Source organism: Sparus aurata, chromosome 7, assembly GCF_900880675.1.
Source record: "Sparus aurata chromosome 7, fSpaAur1.1, whole genome shotgun sequence".
Taxonomy (NCBI): domain Eukaryota; kingdom Metazoa; phylum Chordata; class Actinopteri; order Spariformes; family Sparidae; genus Sparus; species Sparus aurata.
Window position 1 is genome coordinate 31,325,322 of NC_044193.1, and position 21,479 is coordinate 31,346,800.

The 21,479-nt window shown below is 41.9% G+C and overlaps 2 protein-coding genes across 4 annotated transcripts; one reads left to right on the forward strand and one right to left on the reverse strand.

The window, feature by feature from the left end:
* The first annotated feature begins 1,294 nt into the window (after nt 1-1,294).
* On the forward strand, nt 1,295-15,805 carry gmeb2 (glucocorticoid modulatory element binding protein 2). 3 transcript variants are annotated; one of them, XM_030423562.1, is made up of 11 exons: nt 1,296-1,618; nt 7,454-7,613; nt 7,706-7,791; nt 8,005-8,129; nt 8,842-8,945; nt 10,842-10,999; nt 11,854-11,922; nt 12,005-12,142; nt 12,823-12,945; nt 14,241-14,504; nt 14,586-15,805. In XM_030423562.1, the coding sequence occupies exons 2-11, from the start codon at nt 7,468-7,470 to the stop codon at nt 14,867-14,869; spliced, it is 1,497 nt and encodes a 498-aa protein (XP_030279422.1). In that variant the 5' UTR covers nt 1,296-1,618; nt 7,454-7,467; the 3' UTR covers nt 14,870-15,805. The 3 variants fall into 3 exon arrangements, with proteins under 3 accessions (XP_030279421.1, XP_030279422.1, XP_030279420.1); XM_030423561.1 differs by having other exon boundaries at nt 1,295-1,618; nt 7,488-7,613; nt 14,241-15,805; XM_030423560.1 differs by having other exon boundaries at nt 14,241-15,805.
* A 2,946-nt stretch (nt 15,806-18,751) lies between these two features.
* pdyn (prodynorphin) lies at nt 18,752-20,576 on the reverse strand. The gene is made up of 3 exons (XM_030422121.1): nt 20,384-20,576; nt 19,917-20,053; nt 18,752-19,520 (listed from the first exon to the last, which is right to left on the reverse strand). The coding sequence occupies exons 2-3, from the start codon at nt 20,037-20,039 to the stop codon at nt 18,948-18,950; spliced, it is 696 nt and encodes a 231-aa protein (XP_030277981.1). The 5' UTR covers nt 20,040-20,053; nt 20,384-20,576; the 3' UTR covers nt 18,752-18,947.
* Nucleotides 20,577-21,479: the final 903 nt, after the last annotated feature.

The following is a 21,479-nucleotide window of genomic DNA, read 5'->3' on the forward strand; positions in this document are numbered from 1 at the left end:
CACATGAGTTATTTGAGAGTACAGACATTCACGACAAAGATATGAGACCGACAACATGCACTTTTGGACGATTTGTGCTCTGTAGCGCTCGTCTAGAATACACATATACATGACTTGGAGCGATGAGCAGAATGTTTTTCCTGGTTAGCGGACATGGCTGAGGATCCCTCTCTCTCCAGACGGGATTCTCAAACCACACCACCAGCACATCTGGGACCCTCGCAAGTTAAAATGAACGCCAGTTAACCTGTCACACTGGTCGAGGCCAGGAGCTGTTTTACAACGTTACAGAGAGTGAGGCTTGAGATCAGGAATTGTTTGCTTTTGTCTGGCTCTCTGATTTGACCAATCATGCTCTTGACTGAGGTTAGGACCTCCTACCTCCTCATTTACAAATGGACACAGAAATACAGAAATAAATGAATGTAGGTGAACAGAAATACAGAAATAAATAAATGTAGGTGAACAGAAATACAGAAATAAATAAAAAGCATTTATTCTTTTATTTATACTTTTATTTATTTATTTATACATTTATTTCAGCATTTATTTATTTATTTATTCATTTATTTATGCATTTATCTATTTATGCATTTATTTATTTGTACATTTATTTATTTATTTCAGAATTTATTTATGTATTTATTTATTTATGTATTTATTTATGCATTTATGCATTTATTTATTTATTTATACTTATGTCAGGTTTGGTCCTCCATAGAAGTGGGCCAACCCGCTCAATGAGGCGTCTATATATATCTATGGTTGTTGCTCTGACTGAACTACTGAAGGTGTCTGATGTGTTCTCTGGACATTTGTCCTTCAATAAAATCACAGACGATTAAAAGTTAATTATATTATAGGCCTATTTAAATAACTGCCTAAATGTGGGATAAAAAGATATTGACGAGAACAGAATAAGAAAAGACACTCAGCGCGGTTTCAAGAGAAGGTGCGCTCGATTTGCTTACCCAGTTGTCCAGTTGGCCACTTCGTGGCCACGAAGTAGTATTTCGTGCGCACGTTATCCTTATTTTGTGGCCACGAAATACTAAGTTGTGGCCACAATTTAGTATTTCGTGGCCACGAATTAGTTTTTTGTGGCCACGAAGTAGTATATCGTGCGCACGGTATAGCTATATTGTGGCCACAATTAAATTTTTTTTGACCATGTCATGTCTGGGGCTCCGTAGTTATTAAATGAGGCCTAGGAATAAATGTGTGTTGTCATTCTTGTTTGAACAGTAGGTGGCGACTCGTGCCTTTAGTGCTGTTATATGATCCGCAAATAGACAAGACGACAACGAAGAAGAAGAAGAAGAAGAAGAAGAAGAATGACGGCGGAGTGGCCTGAATCGATTAAGTGAAATTCATTGTCGTGTATTGTCGTGAAGATGACATTAAATGTATTACACAGCGATTGTCCAGCGTGTTAAAGAAGATGGCGGTTTTGCCGTGTTTAAAATACAACGCTACAGTAAATAGCTTCCAGTTCCAGGCATGTATTAGCTGTCTCTCATCTGAGCTAGCTTACACATCCACATAGAGCCAGCTTAGTGACATACCGTCACGTTTTCTCCACAAGACGAGGCGACATAAATTCAATTGAGTGCAAAAGGTAAGATTTAATCAATATTTCTCGAGCCCCGTGTCTGCTCTCTGCCGTCTCTGTAAGTGTTGGCAAATAAAAGACTAACACAATTGTGAACATTGGGAAGGAGGATATACTCTGTCGGTAGCTAACGTAAGCAGTCAGTATGCAGTGTTTGAGTTGACGATTAAAATGACTTCATTTCAGTTATTCATGACACAATAGCCCACTCATAAATGCCAGACGTTCCGTTTTACAAGTGTGTTTCACAATCGTGCAAATGGCCCATTAGGATTCCCATACATTTCTAAAAATCCTTTCGGGAATCCTATACGGAAAATGTTTAGTACTTCTGCGATCTCAGTCCAGTCAGAAATCTGTTTCTATTCTATTGGTTCCAGTGGAGTTTCATAATTTATAAAACTCATCTAGGATTTCTTTATGAATAGATTTAGGTTCTGTAAAGATTTCCATAGTTCTGTAAATCAGTCTTTTTCTGTAGTTTCTAATAAAATCCTGTGGGGTTCCTATAAATGTTATATCAGAAATGTTTGTCACGATCCTTTTGGTTTCATTTCTATTGGATCTTATGTATCTTTTTAAAGTATTTTTGGCCTTTCATGGCTTCATTGATAGCACAGCTGAAGAGGTGGCAGGAAACGGGGCGAGAGAGATTTTTAACTCTTACAAGAACTAGTAGCCTAATATGACTCCTATTTCTGATTCTAGATTTTACTTGACCAGTATGGATTATTGGAAAATCATGTTAAGGCAGTGCACTAAATACAGACTGCAGTGTATTTCAATTTGATAAATCAACTGTGTGCACATACTCACAGCTGAGTCCAGCAGATCAGACTCGCTGTCAAATGAGGAAGCACTTATCAGTTATGCAACCTGCACCACTTTATCCAACTCTGTAATAATCAGAATCACAATGTCTTATTTTTCCCACAAATGCCACAGCAGCACAAGGACAGTAATATTACAATAAACTAAACAATAATATTAAACAATAAACAATATAATAAAAAGGTAAGAACTAGAATAGACTCATATACATATAAACTTAATATCGTACAATATGAACATGTAATTATAAGCAGTGTGGTAGTGCGTTGTTATTTAGAAATAATAAATATTAGGGCTGTAACGATACACCAAACTCATGATTCGGTTTGTATCACGATTTTTGACCCACGGTTCGATATAAACCTTGATTTTTTAAAACATTTTTTTTAAGTGAAACATTATATTTATGTAACATTTTGATAACTTCTGTATGTGATACTCGTCTGATAGTATCAGAGACGCAGTGTTGGCAAACTGAATCAGTTTGAATGGATGAGCCGGCTGCATATATGGAGGGCGTGTCTATCGGATGGTCTGTTAACTGCACAGGTCCCTCACTCAACTTAATAAAGAGAAATGTCCCACAAAGCAACGTCACAGAACCAAACTAAGGTAACCTAATAACTAGTGTTGTCACAATACCAAAATTATGACTTTGGTATGATAGCTGCCTAAAATATCTCGATACAATACTGAAACGATACCACGGCGGAAAACTAAAACATCATCAAAAGTAATGGCATACATTTTAGATGACAGAGTGTGGAACTTAAAATTATTTATTAATATGTTTTTGTAAAAGCTCCTGAGCTTTATAGCTAGCTATTTAACCTTATGTTATCTATCGCTAACCTGCCGCTCTTTGAACAAGTCCGCATGTCTATCAGCTGAAAGTGGCACGAGTGCTCCTGCCGACCGTCCTAGGCTTGTTGAAAAAGCAGACGCATGGAGTGAAATATCTCGCTTACGTTGCTGACAGTAAGGGCGAACCCACAGACACCACACACAGACATGCTGCCCCACTGTCGCACAAAGTTCATAAAGAACCGATACTAATAAAACGTAAGAAATTATTGTTCTTAACGTTTGGGTACCACGGTACCTTTCTAGTATCGGTTTACCGTGCAACACTAGTAGTAAATGTGACTGTCTTTGGCAACGAGGAAAAAAATACCGCAGCTGTATGTGTAGAAGCGTCCATCCTCCTGTCTGTCCCCCCGCCTGTCCTACCGACTCCTTGTCACATTTCTGCCCGAAAAACAGCGTCTGTTACCGGAAATAAACTTTAACTCACCGAGTGTTCATGATGAAACAAAATCTCTGTGACGGTCAGCCCTCCGGACCGAGACTTCAGTGAACTTTCCCCAAGAAAACAGCCTCCGTCCTCACGAATGAGGGAGTCAGATAGCAACCTGTTCACTGATGGCGTTTTTGTAATTATGTAATTTATAGCGAAAACCTTTTTTTAAATTTTTTTTTTAAATATTTTTTTGGCCTTTTGGCTTTATTGACAGGACAGCTGAAGATATGACAGGAAACAGGATGAGAGAGAGGGGGAGTGACATGCAGCAAAGGGACCCAGGCCGGGACTCGAACCGGGGCCCGCTGCAGCGAGGACAAAGCCTCTGTACATGGGACACCCACTGAGCTAAACGGCGCCCCCGAAAAACTTAACTTTGTCACTTTCCATGGTGTTTGTTGGGTCAGGATCTCAATCACTTCACATTATAACAGCATCCATATGATTATAAACTGTCCGCTGGTTTAGATTGACAGGGGGGACACCGGGAAACACCTTGAAAACACACAGATGTCATCATCATCATGATGTCACGTCTCTTTAGGAGCCGCAGCGATGGCTTTCTGTGTGAATTACACAGCGGTGCTTCGCTCTGTGTGAACGACCAATGGTGGAGAATTAGCGAACCACCGCTGTGGTGTTGATGCGCCAGTAAAGGCATTTAAAACCACCAATTATGGCTTCATGCTCCATATTAAATAGTCCCCCCAGGAATCTGCAGAGAAAAAGTTTAAATTCCGCGGAGAGCAATTTTGATTCTGCGGAGAGCAATTCTTGATTCCGCGGCTTGAACGTTGAAATTCGCAAAAAAAAAACATACTTTCTTTTAAAAAACATACTTTTTTAATGTACTAATGAATTAAGTATTCTCTTATGAAATTAATTGCAATACCAGAACACTGCAAAACATTGTGGAACCTACTATTACTGGTTTTAAAATAATTTCTTTGTCCCTGTCCCATAAAAAGTGCAAAACTTTTCACCAAATCTTTAGGAACTAGCAGTGAAACCAGTTCCTCTGAAGTTCTGGTGTCACTGCAGGAGAGTTGGTGTCAGTGAACACAGAACTAGACTGAGCTGCTCGTCAGAACATTTCTCTACACATCGAGTCAGCCTTCCTGCGGTGGAGTGATTGACAGCATGTGATTAACACGAGCTCGACAGCAGTTCAAACTGTGATGATTCAGGTGTTCTTTACTCACCTGGTGGATGGAAACTTGAGTATGTCGCTTCACTGCACGTTGATAATGAAGTTATTTTCATTATCAACGTGTACTTCTACTGTGAGTCTAGAGCCCAGTCTATCTGACAGCGACATCTAGCGGCCGGGATGAAAACTACATGCAAAATGTGATATTCCGCAGAGGGTCTTTGAATCCGCGGATGGCTGAGGAATCTGCGGTAAATTCCGCAATCGCGGATTCCTGGGGGGACTAATTAAACACTCGCTCAAATGCTGCAGGGATTGACAAGTTTACAACATGAAAACAGTGCAAGCTAACTATTGGATATTTCATAATGGATATTTCATTATAATCAGTGACATATATTTACATGTGAAACAATGTGGCATTGCTTACATTTGCTTCTGCTTGCTGCCATATTGATGCTGGTGTGATGGTGTAGAGACCAAACATGAGCATTTTAGTACATCTGGCCTGTAAGTAGAGCAAGGAGCTTCAATAAAAGCTCTACGGCTTGTGTTCATGTCAGGAACCTGAGACAGTGCAACATGCTTTGATTTCTTGTAGAAACTATGACTGCCAAAGACAAGATCTGCTCAGAGAATAGCAAGAAATTGGCTTGGAAGAAGTATCTCTGAAAAGTATTTTAGAAGTAGGGTCAAGCAGGAGAGGAAAACGCTGTTTTTTTTCTATTCTTAAAAGACACTGGTCTATATAGCAGGATATAGTGCAGTAAGGTGCTAGTCCCATAGATGGCAGCAACGCAACTTTTGGATGCCGGCTGTTGTAAAACCCTGAAGAAGAAGAACCACTAAACCACTGTGAAATTAGCGCACTTATGTTAATTTTTCACGTATTGCAAAACAAATGACATAAAACTTACCATAATTGGTCAGGTACAGCCACCCGCTGTACAAACTAATTTTGATTAAATCCGCTGGTTCTGTTTCCCATCGCGGCATGGAGAAGGTTGCTCTGCCACTGCAGCGGAGAATGAGCTAACATCCATGCCACATCCATGCTAGCTGCCTTATCAACCCGTGACTAAGCCAACGTCGCGCTGCTGCACACCTGGCCAACAGGTGAACCAAGCGCGTTCAACGTCTCCGCCTTTGTTCTTCCGACTTCGGAAGATTTTTGGCTTTTTCTTTGTGACATCCCATTATGTTTAATCACAAGTTGCCGAGTTAGCATGTAGTGACAGTAGCAGTGGTTTATGGAGCGTTAGGTGATGAAAAGATACCTGACCTCAGACCTGGTTCTGCGGTACCTCTCCTTCACGCACTTGGACCTGCGATACCTTTCCTTCACACACTTGGCCCTGCAATACCTCTCCTTCACACACTTGGACCTGCGATACCTCTCCTTCACACACTTGGGGTGTATTAGCCTATCGCTGAAGGAGCTGCCCAGTGCTGAGATAGTGGTCGGCAGTGGTCTTCACCAGCAGCGATGACAGCTTGTCCATCATCCTGCTCTCTCCCACCACCTGCACTGGGTCAAGAGGGCATCCCAGGATGGAGCTGCCCTTCTTGATAAGTTTATCAGGTCTCTTCCTACCTGCTGCCGAGATGTTGTTGCTTCAGCAGACTACTCCATAGAAATTGGCTGATGCCACCACAGAGTCGTAGAAAATAGTCAGGAGTGACCCCTGCACTCCAAAGGACCTGAGCTTCCTCAGCAGATGGAGTCTGCTGTGACCTTTCTTGTATGTCGCTGCAGTGTGATCAGTCCAGTCCAGCTTATTGTTCAGGTGAATTCCCAGGTACTTGTAAGATGTTACCATCTCAGTGTCCGTTCCCTGGATGTTCACCTGTATGCAGGGTTGTCTGTGCCTGTGGAAAATCCACCACCAACTCTTTGGTCTACCCAACGTTGAGCTGGAGGTTAGCCTTAATAAGTTCTCTGTAGGCTCTGTCCCTGTCCCTGATGAGGCCGATGATAGCAGAGTCGTCAGAGACCTTTTGTAGATGGCTGTTGGGTGATTTGTGGGAGAGGTCTGCAGTGTACAGGGTGAATAGGAAAGGGGCCAGGACTGTTACCTGTGCGGCCCCTGTACTGCAGATTATTGTGTCTGCCATGTAGTCCTGAGTCCTCACTTTTGCCGGTTGGTGAGGTAGTAGAGGTTCAGGATGTGAGGTGTTGGTCCACCCCATGAGCTCCAGCTTGTCCCCTGGAAGTGCAGGCTGTTTGATGTTCAAAGCACTGGAGAAATCAAAGAACGTGATACTCACAGTGCTTCCAGGCTTCTCCAGGTGAGACAGTGATCTGTCCAGGAGGAAGATGATGGCGTTGTCCACTCTGATGCCAGTTTGATAGGTGGAGTGAATCCATAAAAGGACCCACCAGAGGGCAGAGATTGACCAGGACCAGCCGCTCCAGGGTTAATGGGACTTTTCAGTTACAATTTCAGTTTGACAAATCAAAATACACTCAGGACATCCCTGTTCTTGTGATGACCCAAGCTTCTCCAATTGTATTGAAGAATATCAGTAACATCATGTTTCCCTCTGTGCTGTCCTAAAGCTCTATTTGTTCCGATGGCTTCATCTGAGGTCAGCAGCATGCAGGAAATGAGTGAGGTTGTGATCGTCACCATCCCAGCCCCAGCAGTCGAAGACCTTCCCTCTGTGGTCGATGAGGATAAAGCAGTGCTAATGACTGCTGAGCTGACCACTCAGCCCGGGTAATGTATTCACACTTACGATGAGACTACCCTATTGTTCAGTTTGCTGAAGTTAAACTTAAAAACTGTGTGCTTTCTCAAATGGTTTCCAGTGAGGACATACTCACAGTAGCACCAGTGGAAGCCGAAGCTGAGGCCAGCAGAACAGATTCAATGTCAAAGGAAGAAGCAGTCATAGGTAATGTGACCTGCACTGCTTTATTACTATTTATATTAATGGGATAGTTCAGTAACAGTTGAAAAACATGTCATTAGAGTGCAGAATTTTTTCCATTTTCCTTTTTGTCAAACTATGTCCAAACTGTTTTTTTAACATCTTTTTTGGTTTGTATGATCAGATGAAAGAGTTGAAAATGGAGGTATGAGGGTGTTTCTGTCTCCATCTCTGCAGTGAAGTTGACAGAAGAGGTCGATGTGGAGGCTGACGTCTTCTACCCAATCACCTGTGGAGATGCCAAAGCCACGCTGGTCTGGAAGAAATTTGTTTGCCCCGGGATCAATGTTAAATGTGTTCAGGTACGTACTGTCATTTTCAAATATTCAAGCCTGTGTAAAATCACATTTATGATGAAATAATACTCATAAATGTAAGGGATAGTTGACCCCAAAATGAAAATCTTATCATTATCTACTCACCCCTAAGCTGATGGAAAGTTGTCAGAAGTTTTATAGTTCAAAATACATTTCTGGAGCATTGCAGCATTCTCCTGAACAACTGAAGGAGATGAGGACTTGTTTTAAAATGTAAAAAATAAACAACCCAAAACAAGATGACTCCATACAGTTTGTGAGACATAATTCAAGTCTTTGGAAACCAAACATCTATTTGAATCCTAATTTACTCCCTTTTATAAAGCCAAAATCGACACACAAAGCAAAAAATAAAAATAATAATCTTTTTAAATCAATTTGGGTTTTCAGTGCTTCTTTAAACACGGAAAGTGCTTGATCAGCTGTTGTTCAGTTTTTTGGGGTATTTATTTCTTATACAATTTAAAATACGTTCTCAGCTACTTCAGGTGTTTAGGAGAATGCTGCAAAGCTGTTTTGCTGTGAAGCTCCAGAAACATTCTGTGGACTAGCAAACTTCATGCAATTTTATATCGGCATGAGGGAGAGTAGATAATATTGACTTCTCTCTTTCTTTTTGGGCAAACCTATCCTTTGATGTGATATTGATGTGGACCATCAGCAACTCCTTATGGTTTGTTGCTTCCTCTCTGAACAGTTCAACGAGCAGCTTATCAGCCCGAAGGAGTTTGTGTGTTTAGCAGGGAAATCCACCCTGAAGGACTGGAAGAGAGCCATCCGCCTCAATGGTACCATGCTCAGGTCTGGACTCCGCAAACACACAGATTTGTTACTTTATTTAATTGGATACAAACCCCCCAACCTCCCTTTTATTGACAAAATCTTAGTTTATTTCATTGTTTTTGGTCATTAAAAAAAACCTAACATCTTTAATAAAATCAAGTTTATCACCCATTTTTAGGACACTCCTTGTGTGTAGTTAGTTACCTATGTTTTATTTCTGTGTCATGCCTATATTTGGCACATCCCACATGGGACTACAAGAGACCATCACAAAACTGAACATACACAATGTTGCCACAGCATTCACTCAACTGCCTTGACTCGCATATGAATTTAAATGACATCCCATTCTTAATCCATAGCGTTCAATATGATGTCGGTGTACCGTTTGCAGTTATAACACCTTCAACTCTTCTGGGAAGGCTTTCCACAAGGTTTAGGAGTGTGTTTATGGGAATTTTTGACCATTCTTCTAGAAGTGCATTTGTAAGATCACAGACTGATGTTGGATGGGAAGGCCTGGCTCTCAGTCTGCTCTCTAATTCATCCCAAAGGTGTTCTATCAGGTTGAGGTCAGGACTCTGTGCAGGTCAGTCAAGTTCATCCACACCAACCTCTCTCATCCATGTCTTTATGGACCTTGCTTTGTGCACTGGTGCACAGTCATGTTGGAACAGGAAGGGGCCATCCCCAAACTGTTCCCACAAAGTTGCGAACATGGAATTGTCCAACATCTCTTGCTAAAGTATTCAGAGTTCCTTTCACCGGAAATCAGGGGCCAAGCCCAGCTCCTGAAAAACAACCCCACACCATAATCCCCCCTCCACCAAACTTTACACTTGGCACAATGCAAACAGACAAGTACTGTTATCCTGGCGACCGCCAAACCCAGACTCATCCATCACATGGATTGAGTGAGCGTGATTCGTCACTCCAGAGATTGGTCTCCGCTGCTCTATAGTCCAGTGGTGGCGTGCTTTACACCACTGCATCCAGCGCTTTGCGTTGCACTTGCTGATGTATGGCTTGGATGCAGCTGCTCGGCCATGGAAACCCATTCCATGAAGCTCTCTACGTACTGTTCTTGAGCCTATCTGAAGGCCACATGAAGTTTGGAGGTCTGTAGCGATTGACGCTGCAGAAAGTTGGCGACCTCTGCGCACTATGCGCCTCAGCATCTGCTGACCCCGCTCCGTCATTTTTCTTGGCCTACCACTTCGTGGCTGAGTTGCTGTCATTCCCAAATCACTTCCACTTTGTTGTAATACTACTGACAGTTGACTGTGGAATATTTAGGAATGAGGAAATTTCACGACTGGACTTGTTGCACAGTTGGCATCCTATCACAGTACTACGCTGGAATTCACTGAGCTCCTGAAAGAGACCCACTCTTTCACAAATGTTTGTAGAAACAGTCTGCATGCCTAGGTGCTTGCTTCTATACACCTGTGGCCATGGAAGTGATTGGAACACCTGATTTCAGTTATTTGGATTGCTGAGTGAATACTTTTGGCAATATAGTGTATGTCATCTGGTTTGCACATATCAGCAAAAATAAATAAATCATTCAAATCTTTCATTCACCACCACATTGTGATTTAAGATGGTTACATTTTTGCAACAGGATTGGATTTAATTGAAAAAAAATATCTAGCGTCATTCTGCATCATGTTCCTAATGGTTAAAGACTAATGGTTGTAGAAACAGGGTGGAGATTGTGGTAGAGGTAGTACACATGAAATATTTACTTCCTTAAACAAATGCGATTCAATGGTCTGTCTTTCTTCCAGTAATTGATGTGCTATTAAGGAATCTGCCTCAAGAGGGCACTGTTCCATCAGACACTGTGGTCAGCAAATACAAGTGGTGTATTATGTTGTTGTGTAAAGGCATCAATCATTTGTAATATCACAGGAAGATCATGGACTCGAGTGAACTGGACTTTTACCAGCACACAAAGGTCTGCTCCAACACCTGCCGCAGCACTAAGATCGACCTGGTTGGAACCAAAGTGTCCATCAGCAGTGACCAGTCTGCTGAACTGGTTCCTGCCACCCCCTCATCAGCTGACTGTAAGTTCCAGAGTCTAGGCCATTGTACTAGTTTAGGGCTCATTTTGATCTTAGTGCTGATCTGTTGCAGGAATCGTTACTGAAACCGTTGTAATTAGGGAATCAGCCAGATCTGTTCACAGCTGATGCAGGTCTGCTCCGCTCTGCCTTTTTGAGGGACATACAGTAAGGGAGACTGAGGAGTGCTGGTGGGTGTTTTTGTAGGAGGATATAAGTTTATTGACTTGTTAAAAGATACCCCTACACAATAAGTGCATTACTCTTAATATTGGGCATTTATCAAGAGAGATTATGGAGTTTTTAATCCAGCAATCAAAATGACCAGTCATGGCACTTCTATTAGATATGGAATTCTGACATTTGTAGTTCATGTAACTAGTGCTTGGTCTGTTAGCCCAGTGCTAAGACCTAATGGGAATGACTTATAATGTGCTAACAGAAATTAGCATTGTGACTGAAAATATTATCTTAACAAATGATAAATTTTTCTTCACGTTTTACATTAAACTACATAATGTGCTTATACTCAAAGCATAACAGTGTTTTATATGCTCCGTGGAAACAAACCACTAAGTGTTGACATAACATTGTTGACTGAATCAGCTGCTGTGTGGCTTCAATACTCCGCTCTGATAGCCTGAAAACACCATGTTAGAATGGATTAATTTAGCTATGTTTGAAGAGCAGTGGAAACAAAGAGAGAGAGAACGAGCGATACGAGACAAAATTAGAAATTGTCTGGATCTTCTGAACTACCATCAAAGTCTGCACTGTGACTCAGAATGAATACATTTGATAAACTGTCCGAGTCTAGTGATGCAGTTTAGTGATGGTTTTTTATGTTTGTGTCGTAGTGAATGGAGCAGCAGCCTCTTTTTCAGAAGTGGCAGAGGAAACTTCGGAGTGGGTCACAGCAATCGGAGGTGAGCACATTTACCACCATGTGGGAAAAAGATATTGAGTGGAGCGTTACACTCTTTATGATGTATGTATGTGTGTTTACAGAGGACTCTGTGGCGTTCTGGCATGCGTTGAAGCAGGCAGGGCTGCTGGAGGAGGTGGTGGAAGACTTTCAGAAGGAGCTGCAGGAGGTGCTGAAAGGGCTGCAGGAGAGAGTGTGTGACCCACCACTACATGTCAAAGGTTAGAACCCCACAGACACTGGCAGAGATTAAGAAAAATAAAAAATATAGTAATGAATACATAAAATGAAATTGATTAAAATAAATATGTAATATATATGAGTTACAGTTTGTAATGGCTTGGTTTGATGCATACCAAATGATATAATCTTGTTCCATCTGTCTGGACAAAATATTAATCTTGGCTCAATGCACATGAGCCGTTCAGCCATACCAGTTCAACACAGTGCACCGGTTTAATATAGCACTCTTAAAACACTGTTGGACTCATTGCACAGTATAAAAACGCATGAAAAAAATGATCAGCAGTACCAGAGATACCGCCTTTGTTGTTCCAAGCATTCTTCTTAATTTCAAAACCTGGTGCCTACATTATCCACAATACAACTTAGCCACTGAGCAACATCACTAGGGCGATTTAATCAGATTACATGCAGCTTTCTCTGCAGTTCATATGACTTTTTTTCACATACAGAGTAGTACTCACTCTTGAAGTGACATCACGTAAGGGAATTTGTCAGACTACACACAGCTTCCTGTGGAGACAATAAAGGCTTAATACAACTTCATACAACTTGTTTCACCTATGAAGTAGTAGTAGTAGACTGGAAAAACATTGATGTGTTGAGGTAGTGGAGCTGCTGTGTGTGTCCTGTTCAACAGTAATTGTTTGTTTTTCAGATGCTGTTTTGCTCAACAATATTGTGCAGAACTTTGGGATGTTGGACCTCGTGAAGAAGGTTCTGGCCAGTCATAAGAGCCAGATGGACCGTTACAGAGAGCAGTACACTCGCAGCCTCGCCGGTCAGTCCAAAACTCCCCAACAGTCAATGCCTTTTGAGGCTTGAAGCCATACCTTCAGGGGTGTGATTCTTCCAGTTAAATCCAGAAATCCGGCTTTTCCGACCTGAAAATGGTGCTCTCCTAAATTATGCAAATCCGTTTTTGCACCGCAAGACACGGGTTGGGTGTTGGTAAACATAATGACCGGCCACCTATATGCATTCTGCTGCTGGATTTTCAGCGCCGCCACAAATTTTTGCAGACGTGATTTTTGTAGGTTTAATATCACGGGCAAATGGCGAATTTAAGTTGCACACAGTGAAAGCACTACACTCTAAGTTATCTTGAAATTGATTATTATTGTCATTACTGCTATTTGTATAATTTCTGCAAGTCACCGTTTAAGTTGAGTGACTGAAATCCTCGTCATCCTATTCAAAGGCTGCAACAGGCGACTCATCGAACCGGGGTGAAGTTAGTTTCAGGTTGGATATTCGGCAGATATTCACTTGGGTCCAGCCGCGACTTTACTGAGGAGGTTAGTTCACCTCCCAGAGCCTCGTGCTGAATCGCTGGAAACTGATTTAGGGGCCGTCATTAAATTACTTAGCATAAATATATTGATACAAAATTATTGCATTTTTGTTCAATATCTTCCATGTCATGTGACCCAGTGACTCCAAGCCAGCAGTAGATTGTATAAGTAAACTGGACGAATGAGACACAGCTCTTTCTACTGTACTTTAGTGCTTCCTCTATTTCATATGAATATTAATGTGCAGAAATTATGATTATTTTTTTCTCAATAGCTTCCATGTCATATGGCCCACTGACTTCTGAAACAGATTCTGTTTCCATAAAAAATATGTAATAATAAAGAAACTAATGGTAAAAAAAAAAAATCTCTAATGCTCAAGAGGTTACCGTATTTTCAAACAGCACTGTCAACTTCTACACTATTTTGTCTCATGTCTTAGATTCTGATTCTTTTTAAAAAATCTTACCAGTAGTCCCATTTAAAGGGTTATTTTTCAAAATGTTCTTCCGGGGCCCCCGAACCCTCCTAGTGTTGCTGATTACCAACTCATAGCACCGCTGCTACAAAAAAAATAGGGGAAACACTGTGTTATAAGAATTTTGGATGTGTGGGCTGAACTAAAAAAAATGTGAAGAGGGAGACATATGGAGCCATATATTTTCCTGCTTTTTTTTGTCCTTTGCCAATCACCACCTGTGACCCTGCATTCTGTATAAAGAGGTTAAGAAAAGTTATAGTGTGTTTGTACATATTGGTGAGGTTTTGTTTCCTTCTGCAGCCTTGGAGCAGCAGTGTGATGAGCACAGGAAGCGAGCCAAAGAGTTGAAGAGCAAATCCCAACACCTCAACAACGTCCTGATGACTCTCACTCCAGTCCCTGCAGCTCCTGCGCCCAAGCGCCCCCGTTTGACACGTGCCGTTTCTGGCCCAGCTGCAGTCAACGCTGCTCCCACCCAGATCACTCTGCCACTCAACCAGCTGACCAGCTTGCCGCTGGGCAAAGTTCTGACCATGGCAGGCGGCCAGGCTGGCACCAACCTGGGTGGGTACACCCTGCTGACCTCCGCGCTCTCTGGGCCGGAGCTGGCAGCTGACGCCTCTAACCTGACTGTTTTGTCTGCAGCGGCAGGTCAGGAGGGCGCAGCCAGCATCGGCAGCTCCGCGGCCTCCACCGCCTTCGTTAAGGTGGTTGGTTCTCAATTCCAGCTGGTGACACTGCCGGCCACGATGCAGAGCTTGGCCACCGCACAAGGCACGGCTTTACAAAAGCAGGTCAGCACCAACAGTGTGGTGGACACCATGGCAACTGATGCAGGTGATTCACAAGAGGAAGGCCAGGTTGATGGTGATGATGGAGGTCAGCCAGGGCAGGTTAAAGAGGAAGATGGTGAGCAGTCGGCCAAGTAGCATCGACACAAAAGACAGCTGTTCTCTCCTGACTCCCAGCTTGTAATTGCCCTTATCATCGTTTTAGAGCCTGGACTGAATGTGCATTTCCTGTGATGGCTGACAACTCAACCACATTTACATTTTTACAGACCATTGCATCCATTGTGTTCACTTGTTATTTAACACAACACAGCGCCTTCCTTGTATGTAGATGTCCCTTGTCATTCAAGACGCAGATCTGTATTGGTGTCAGGACTTTGGATTTCAGCACTGATTTCACTGTAAATATGTTTTTGTACATAATATATTTGATACAGCTGTTTCTGTAGGGATTTATTCCATGTAGGCTGGAATAAGGATAGTTGTTCAGTTTGGTAATAAATGCTCAGTTTTTAAGAAAAAAAAAGGGGAATCATTACATATTGTAAATACAAGTTTATCTGCTGCAGGACCATCATTACGGACTAAGCAGTTATGGTAAAGAGACAGCTGCAGCATCAGCCAAACATTCCATCAGGTAGGTAGTAGGTAGGTAGGGCAATATGGCCTAAAAATTAAATCTCAGATTTTTTCACACCAAACACGATTTAAGTTTTTAATACATTTGTTTTGTCCTTTTCAAAAACAAACTACAAATGACAACTTACTGAAAGAATTGCTTTTATTTGAATGCTTTTAAACCATGCACCTTCAAACTAACTTGAAATAAAATGTGTCCCTTTTTGATAAAATGCTTTTGTAAACATAAATTTAACATGTCAGATTGCGGGTTTTTATAAAAACAGATCAGTTCCCCATTGGGATTGATATTCAGTGTGAATATAACTTTAATCAAATCTGCAAAAGGTGTCTTTTGTTTACAATCAGTATTTTTTGTCCTGGAAAATATGTAAACTAAATTAAACATCTGCATGCATTGCATAATAAACATCACATGTTGGTAGATGTACAGGACATGAGTGTGTGCTTGCTGACTTTTTAACACATTTTTGGCCAGGAAGACGAGCCTGTCTGCTTCCTCTGGCTCCAGGCCCCGTTGCGGCTTTGTAACACAAACTGGGGTCGAAAGATTTCAGCATGTGGATGAACCGCCGGCTTTTCCACTGTATATACGGGAACAATATCTTAAGCGATATGCAACGTGACTGCATCCATAAAAACAGTCCACCGGGCCCCTTTCTTGTGATGCGGGACACAATGATCAAATGATTCTGCTAATGTTTGCTGCTTTTTAACAGGTGTTTGTGGCTTGCCGCAGTCTTGTGCATCTCGTAGTGAACAAGAGGTGTCCCACTACATGCGCCTGTTTGCTATGCTAAAATATATGTTTGCTTTTCATGGCGTCAGGTGCAAAAAAAAAAAAAAAAAATCATTAGCGACACATCTACAAAAATATGCCTGCATTTCAAAATGATAAGCATGTACCGTATTGACTCGAATATAGGACGAGGTTTTTTTGGATGAAAATTATGTGGAAAAAGTGGGGTCGTTTTATAATCGGGGTCTAACCGTTGACACATGCTGATAGTTGTCTGGGTCGCTACACGACCACAACAGCAGAGGGCGCCAGCTTATTGTAGAGAGGTCACTGACACTGGCTGGGTTATCTGTCAATCACAGCGGAGAAGAAATGACAGGAGATGAAAAATGGAGAGGCGCGGTGATTTTACGGAGCAAAGTGGATCAAAAGTGTGGCAAGTTAACAGACATCTGAGGCGGAGCTATGATGCTGATTTTAAGATAATGGAGCAGCGGAGGCGCCAAACAACTGTCAGCCACCCAAGAAATATGGAGTTATGGAGTGTAACGTCCGAAGATGGCGGGTCCAAAAAGATCGTCTGAAAACGCTAACAGTAAGAGAAAAGCTTATCGTGGTCCTCTAAGCGGCCGCTTCCAAGAGACTGACAGGAGGGTATGTGACTTTGTTATTGAGAAACGAATTTTGGTTATCAGAGTCTTTTTCTGAAGTCTTGAAAAGAGGGGTCGTCTTATAAGCAGGGTCGTCCTATATGCATTTCAATACGGTATATTTCATATGAGCTCATTCATGCGTGCTTGCGCCCTCCCAGAACTCCCATTCCCCACGCTGGCTTACTTTCATTTTTAAAAATTGCGTCAGTCTAATTTTGCTTCGGGTGCGGGTCGGGCGTCGGTATCAATTTATAGCGGGTCGGCTCGGGTGCGGAATGTAATTTGTGCTACTGTCGGGAAACGGGTCGGATGAGGTTTTAAGTACGACGGGTACGGGCGGGTGCGGGTTTGCAAAATAAGACCCGTGCAGGACTCTGCTCAGTAGTCTCCCTGTAGACTGGGGTTTGTGTCCCATTTGAAAGATATTAATCTGTTCACTTTATTTCTCTCAGGTCAGGTTTTGTTTTTTTATTTTAGTTTTTCTGTCACTGCTTGGTTAGAGTTAGGAAAAGATGGTTTGTGTTTAAATAGACCCTGAAAGCTTAACTCCTCAACTTTCAACTGCAGCTCACTGTCTTCATCAGATGCAGTTTGCTCAGTTCTCATTGAAGTGTGTCATCACATGACAGTTATTGACACACCAAATTCATTAATATGAAAAAGGAGAGAATAAAGGACTTATGTTTTGGCCCTGACAAACATTAGTATGGTGTTTTCTCTTCAGTCATATTGACCATTGAGCATGTGTGTGATATACTTCCTACATTTCCCATGCCAAAACAATATCACATAAATGTAAAATGAGTGGTCAGTTTTGCATTCTGTGTGTCTGTCGCATTTAGGTGCCCATCAAAACCACTGAAATGTTTACTAACCCTGTTGTGCAGGTTGTGTATAAATTGATTCATCAGAAAACGATTTATGAATCTGAAAAATAAAAATAGAAGAAAATGGAAGTATTGAAAGAACAGCTCACCCAAGGATTAAAATGATCAGTCATTATCTACCCTCTCCCATGTAGATGGAACGTTAGTCCACAAAACATTTCTGGAGCTTCACAGCAAACTGCAGAAAACACATTGAGCCAGTTATGAAGCCTTTGGTGGTTATTTTCTATTTAGTGAAATGCTTTGCTGACTTTACTTGGCGTATCTGTCATTGGCCACAAGGCGGCGCAACAGTATTATTGTTCAGTGACTTTTATTGGTCAGACTTCTGACTCATTTGATTCTGCAGCAGTCATATGCTTCACACTTGTGACATGTTGTCTTCTCTCAGAAAGACTGTATGCTTATTAGATATTCTTTGCACACTAACGAGGTTGGTTTTGAATTTGTAGATCATTTTGGCTTGGCTGGGTAGGCCTGTAATTATGAAAAGTTTAAAGACAGAAACGAAAACGGTAATCATTTCCAGATGAGACTCTCTTAATTTTGTATTTGCTCTGGATGTATGGCCTAAAACTCAAACTGGCTGTCAAAGCACATGTTTAGTTGTATGGTAGTCAAGGTCAGTCTGATTTGTTTTAGAATTTATATCGTTTTCTTAAATTGATCTCCAAACTCACAGCAGATGAAATCAGTTTTTCAGTTCTGATAAAAATTGGGTTCAGATTATAAAATATGTGCTATAGCTTTTTACTCATTCTTACTAAAATCTCTTTTTACATTTGCTCATACCTTTGCTACCTCCAGGCCTCGTGGGATAAAATGACAATGTTATTCAATTTTAGAATTAAAGTTGAAAATGTATTTAACGTGCCTCGCCATCAGTGTTATTAGTTTTGCAGAATTAAAGTTTTCTAAAACACATGTATCCAAGTCAGCTCTATATGAGTCTGTCCACAACCAAGAAAATATAAAATTAGAAGAATTCTGAACGGAGTTTGGTATGGATGGTGCGGAACACCCTGAGACTGAAATCACTTGCACAAGTAGCCTACGACTTCTTTTGAAGTTGTTTGACAAACAAGAATGCGTTTTTATTCAGTTTTATAAACAAGCATCCTTTATTGAATGACAGACACCGATGCCAAGAACACGGAGATGAAAGTTGTTACACAGAAGTCACCCGAGTAGGCAATAAGCAAGATATGCAGGCATATGATACTTTGGGGATAAATGGAGGCATGTCAATTGAACCTGCACAAGTTCTTTCTAGTTTTTCCTCTCTGAGCAGCATTCATCTATAAGCTCAAGTCATCGTATGAGTAATATGGCTCCTCCACTGAGCGCACAGAGATTTTGAAGTGGCGGCGCAGAAAGCCTCCGTACCGCTTGTCCCACTTCAGGTTGTTTAACTTTGGTCTGATCCTCCTCATGAAGCCTCCGTAGCGTTTCTGTAGCTCCTCTGGCTCCTGGCTCTCCGGCTCTGCGGAATTACTCCTCTTTAACTTCGGGCCGAATTTGCGTAAAAAGCCGCCGTAACGTTTGACGTAACTAGGGAGCATCCGATCATCCGGTTCATCGTCTGCGTCCTCCGGCTCGTCTACACCTCTCTCCTCCAGCCTCTTCAACAAATCCTTGTACTTCTTGGGCAGCGCTCCGGCCTTCAGGATATAATTGTCGTGCGACGGAGAGGTGAAGACTTTGTTCTTGTTCTTGTTCTTGTCGATCCTCTTGATGAAGCCACCGTAGCGTTTGACCAGGTCGGCCTGTTGGCTCTCGTCCTCCTCAGCTGCCTCGTCCTGGCTTAAGTCTGCCAGCCCGGGAGCCTGGCCACAGCTCTTCATCTGGCCCTCACACTCCGCACCGCATGACTGCAAGACACACAGAGAGTAGAATGAAACCATCAGAAATTACTGTGCGCGCACATGAACTGTCAGCACAGGTGCGTGGTACTAGAAGTCAGTTTTAAACATTTTTATTTCGAACTCCGTTGATGAGTGAAGACTCGACCCAAATATGTTTTTTACGTATCCCATATTCTAGGTGAAGCCTAAACTGTTTAGCCTCGTATGGGCACTTACTAAAATTTCCTACGTAAACATTTGGTATCTTAGACTACGGGAATTCAAATATATTCATAGTATATTAATTACATAAATCTGGCTTGTTCAAATGTAAGCTTCTGCTTTCAAATGTTAACACACACCAAAAAAAGAAGCAATATTTCTTCTCCATTTGTCTTTTATAAACGAGCCCCCGGATCTTACCAGGCTGCTGAAGGCGACGTCGGAGCCAAGGATCTGCTCTGCGCATTTCTGACACTGTGAAGAGCAATCTTCTTGGATGGAGGGCGGCAAGCTCAGCATCAGCACCAGGACATACCACTCCATTCTTCACCAGATCCCTGACAAACACACACACACACACACACACACACACACACACACACACACACACACGGAGGAAGGAAGAACGAAATCATTGAAATTGCTTCAACAGTATACTCAATTACCCATTTTAAAACTAGTTTTATTAAAGTCTGTTAAAACAGTTTTAACTCATTCTAAACAGCCAGTTATACTGAACGCGTAGACCTGTGCGGAGTGCGTAATGGCGCACTGGCAGCAAGTCTTTCTTCCATTATTTTTGGGGTTAATTAATGCTAAGCAAAGAAACATGAATGTGATCTAAATTAAAGTTTCAGAACGTATAAAGTATCGAGTTAGTAGCCTACCTCAGGAGTACTTCCTACTTCCAGTCGTGTTAAGACTCGCAGAGGCGCATCTACCATCAAATGGAAACTCGCTGACCGCCCTCCAACACTTGTGTTTCTCCTCCCCGGCTCGTCGCTTTTCTTTTTATCGCCGGAGACTTGGCTGTGTCACGGCAACGCATCAGAGCAGCTTCTATTGAAGGACCAATGGGAGGGAAATATACTGCGTAAATAACTCCACCGCCTCCCGCTTCAGGAGTTTCTAACAACGCCCACACAGGGAAGGTATATGAACAGCAGCGCAGTTCGCCCCATCTGCACGTTATCATCATCATCATCATCGTCATCGTCATCATCATCATCATCATCATTTTTTCATCTTTAATCTCTTCGGGTCAGATCAAACCCTCGACTGTAAATCACACTGACATCAATGAACAAAGTGTTTTCTCTTTTTCAGTCAGACTGAAACAGTAAAACCTGCAAGACAGAAGAAGACATTAAACATAAACTGAAGTGAACAGAAAACACTGATCCAAAAATGAACATGGTGCATTACACAATGGCCTCATTGGATCGGGTGTCTTAAAATAAATTGCTCAAGCATTAACAACAAGGCCTGTTTATTCAAATAGTAACCTGTTATAAGCATTGTTTTTCTGCCAAGTGAGCAGGTGAAACTAAAAGTAAATGCAATATTGAGAATGTCCCCTCATAAAATTGTAACTGTGTTCTCCAATTGTTGCCTATTTACACATCAAGCAGACACAAAGAAACTTTATCATTCATTTGGAGTCAGGTTCATGTTCACCTGATGGGTGGTATGGGAAGGCCTCTGTCTCATTTAGCTCTGTTTTGGTCTCCATCACCTCCAGAGGGTAGTATGTGTTTCTGTAACTGCCAACTGAACAAAAGTAGTGAAGTCGTGAGCTGTAAAAACCAAAACGATGATCTTTTTGTAATCCTAACCAAGTGGTTTTTGTTCATAAACCCACCCACCCAAGAGAGAAAGATAAAATTTAAGCTGAACAAACATTTGACCATTGGGTAGAATCTGGAGAGTAAACTCACAGTTCTGTCTGATTCACAACTACGAAGGTCCTTGCCCCCCCCTTTT

Coding starts and splice junctions, on each gene's coding strand:
- gmeb2 (XM_030423560.1), top strand. CDS start 7,468: ATGGCTTCATCTGAGGTCAGCAGCATGCAGGAAATGAGTGAGGTTGTG. Junction 7,614..7,705: donor GAGCTGACCACTCAGCCCGG/GTAATGTATTCA, acceptor AATGGTTTCCAG/TGAGGACATACTCACAGTAG. Junction 8,946..10,841: donor CTCAATGGTACCATGCTCAG/GTCTGGACTCCG, acceptor GTAATATCACAG/GAAGATCATGGACTCGAGTG.
- pdyn (XM_030422121.1), bottom strand. CDS start 20,039: ATGGAGTGGTATGTCCTGGTGCTGATGCTGAGCTTGCCGCCCTCCATC. Junction 19,521..19,916: donor ACGTCGCCTTCAGCAGCCTG/GTAAGATCCGGG, acceptor TGTGTCTTGCAG/TCATGCGGTGCGGAGTGTGA.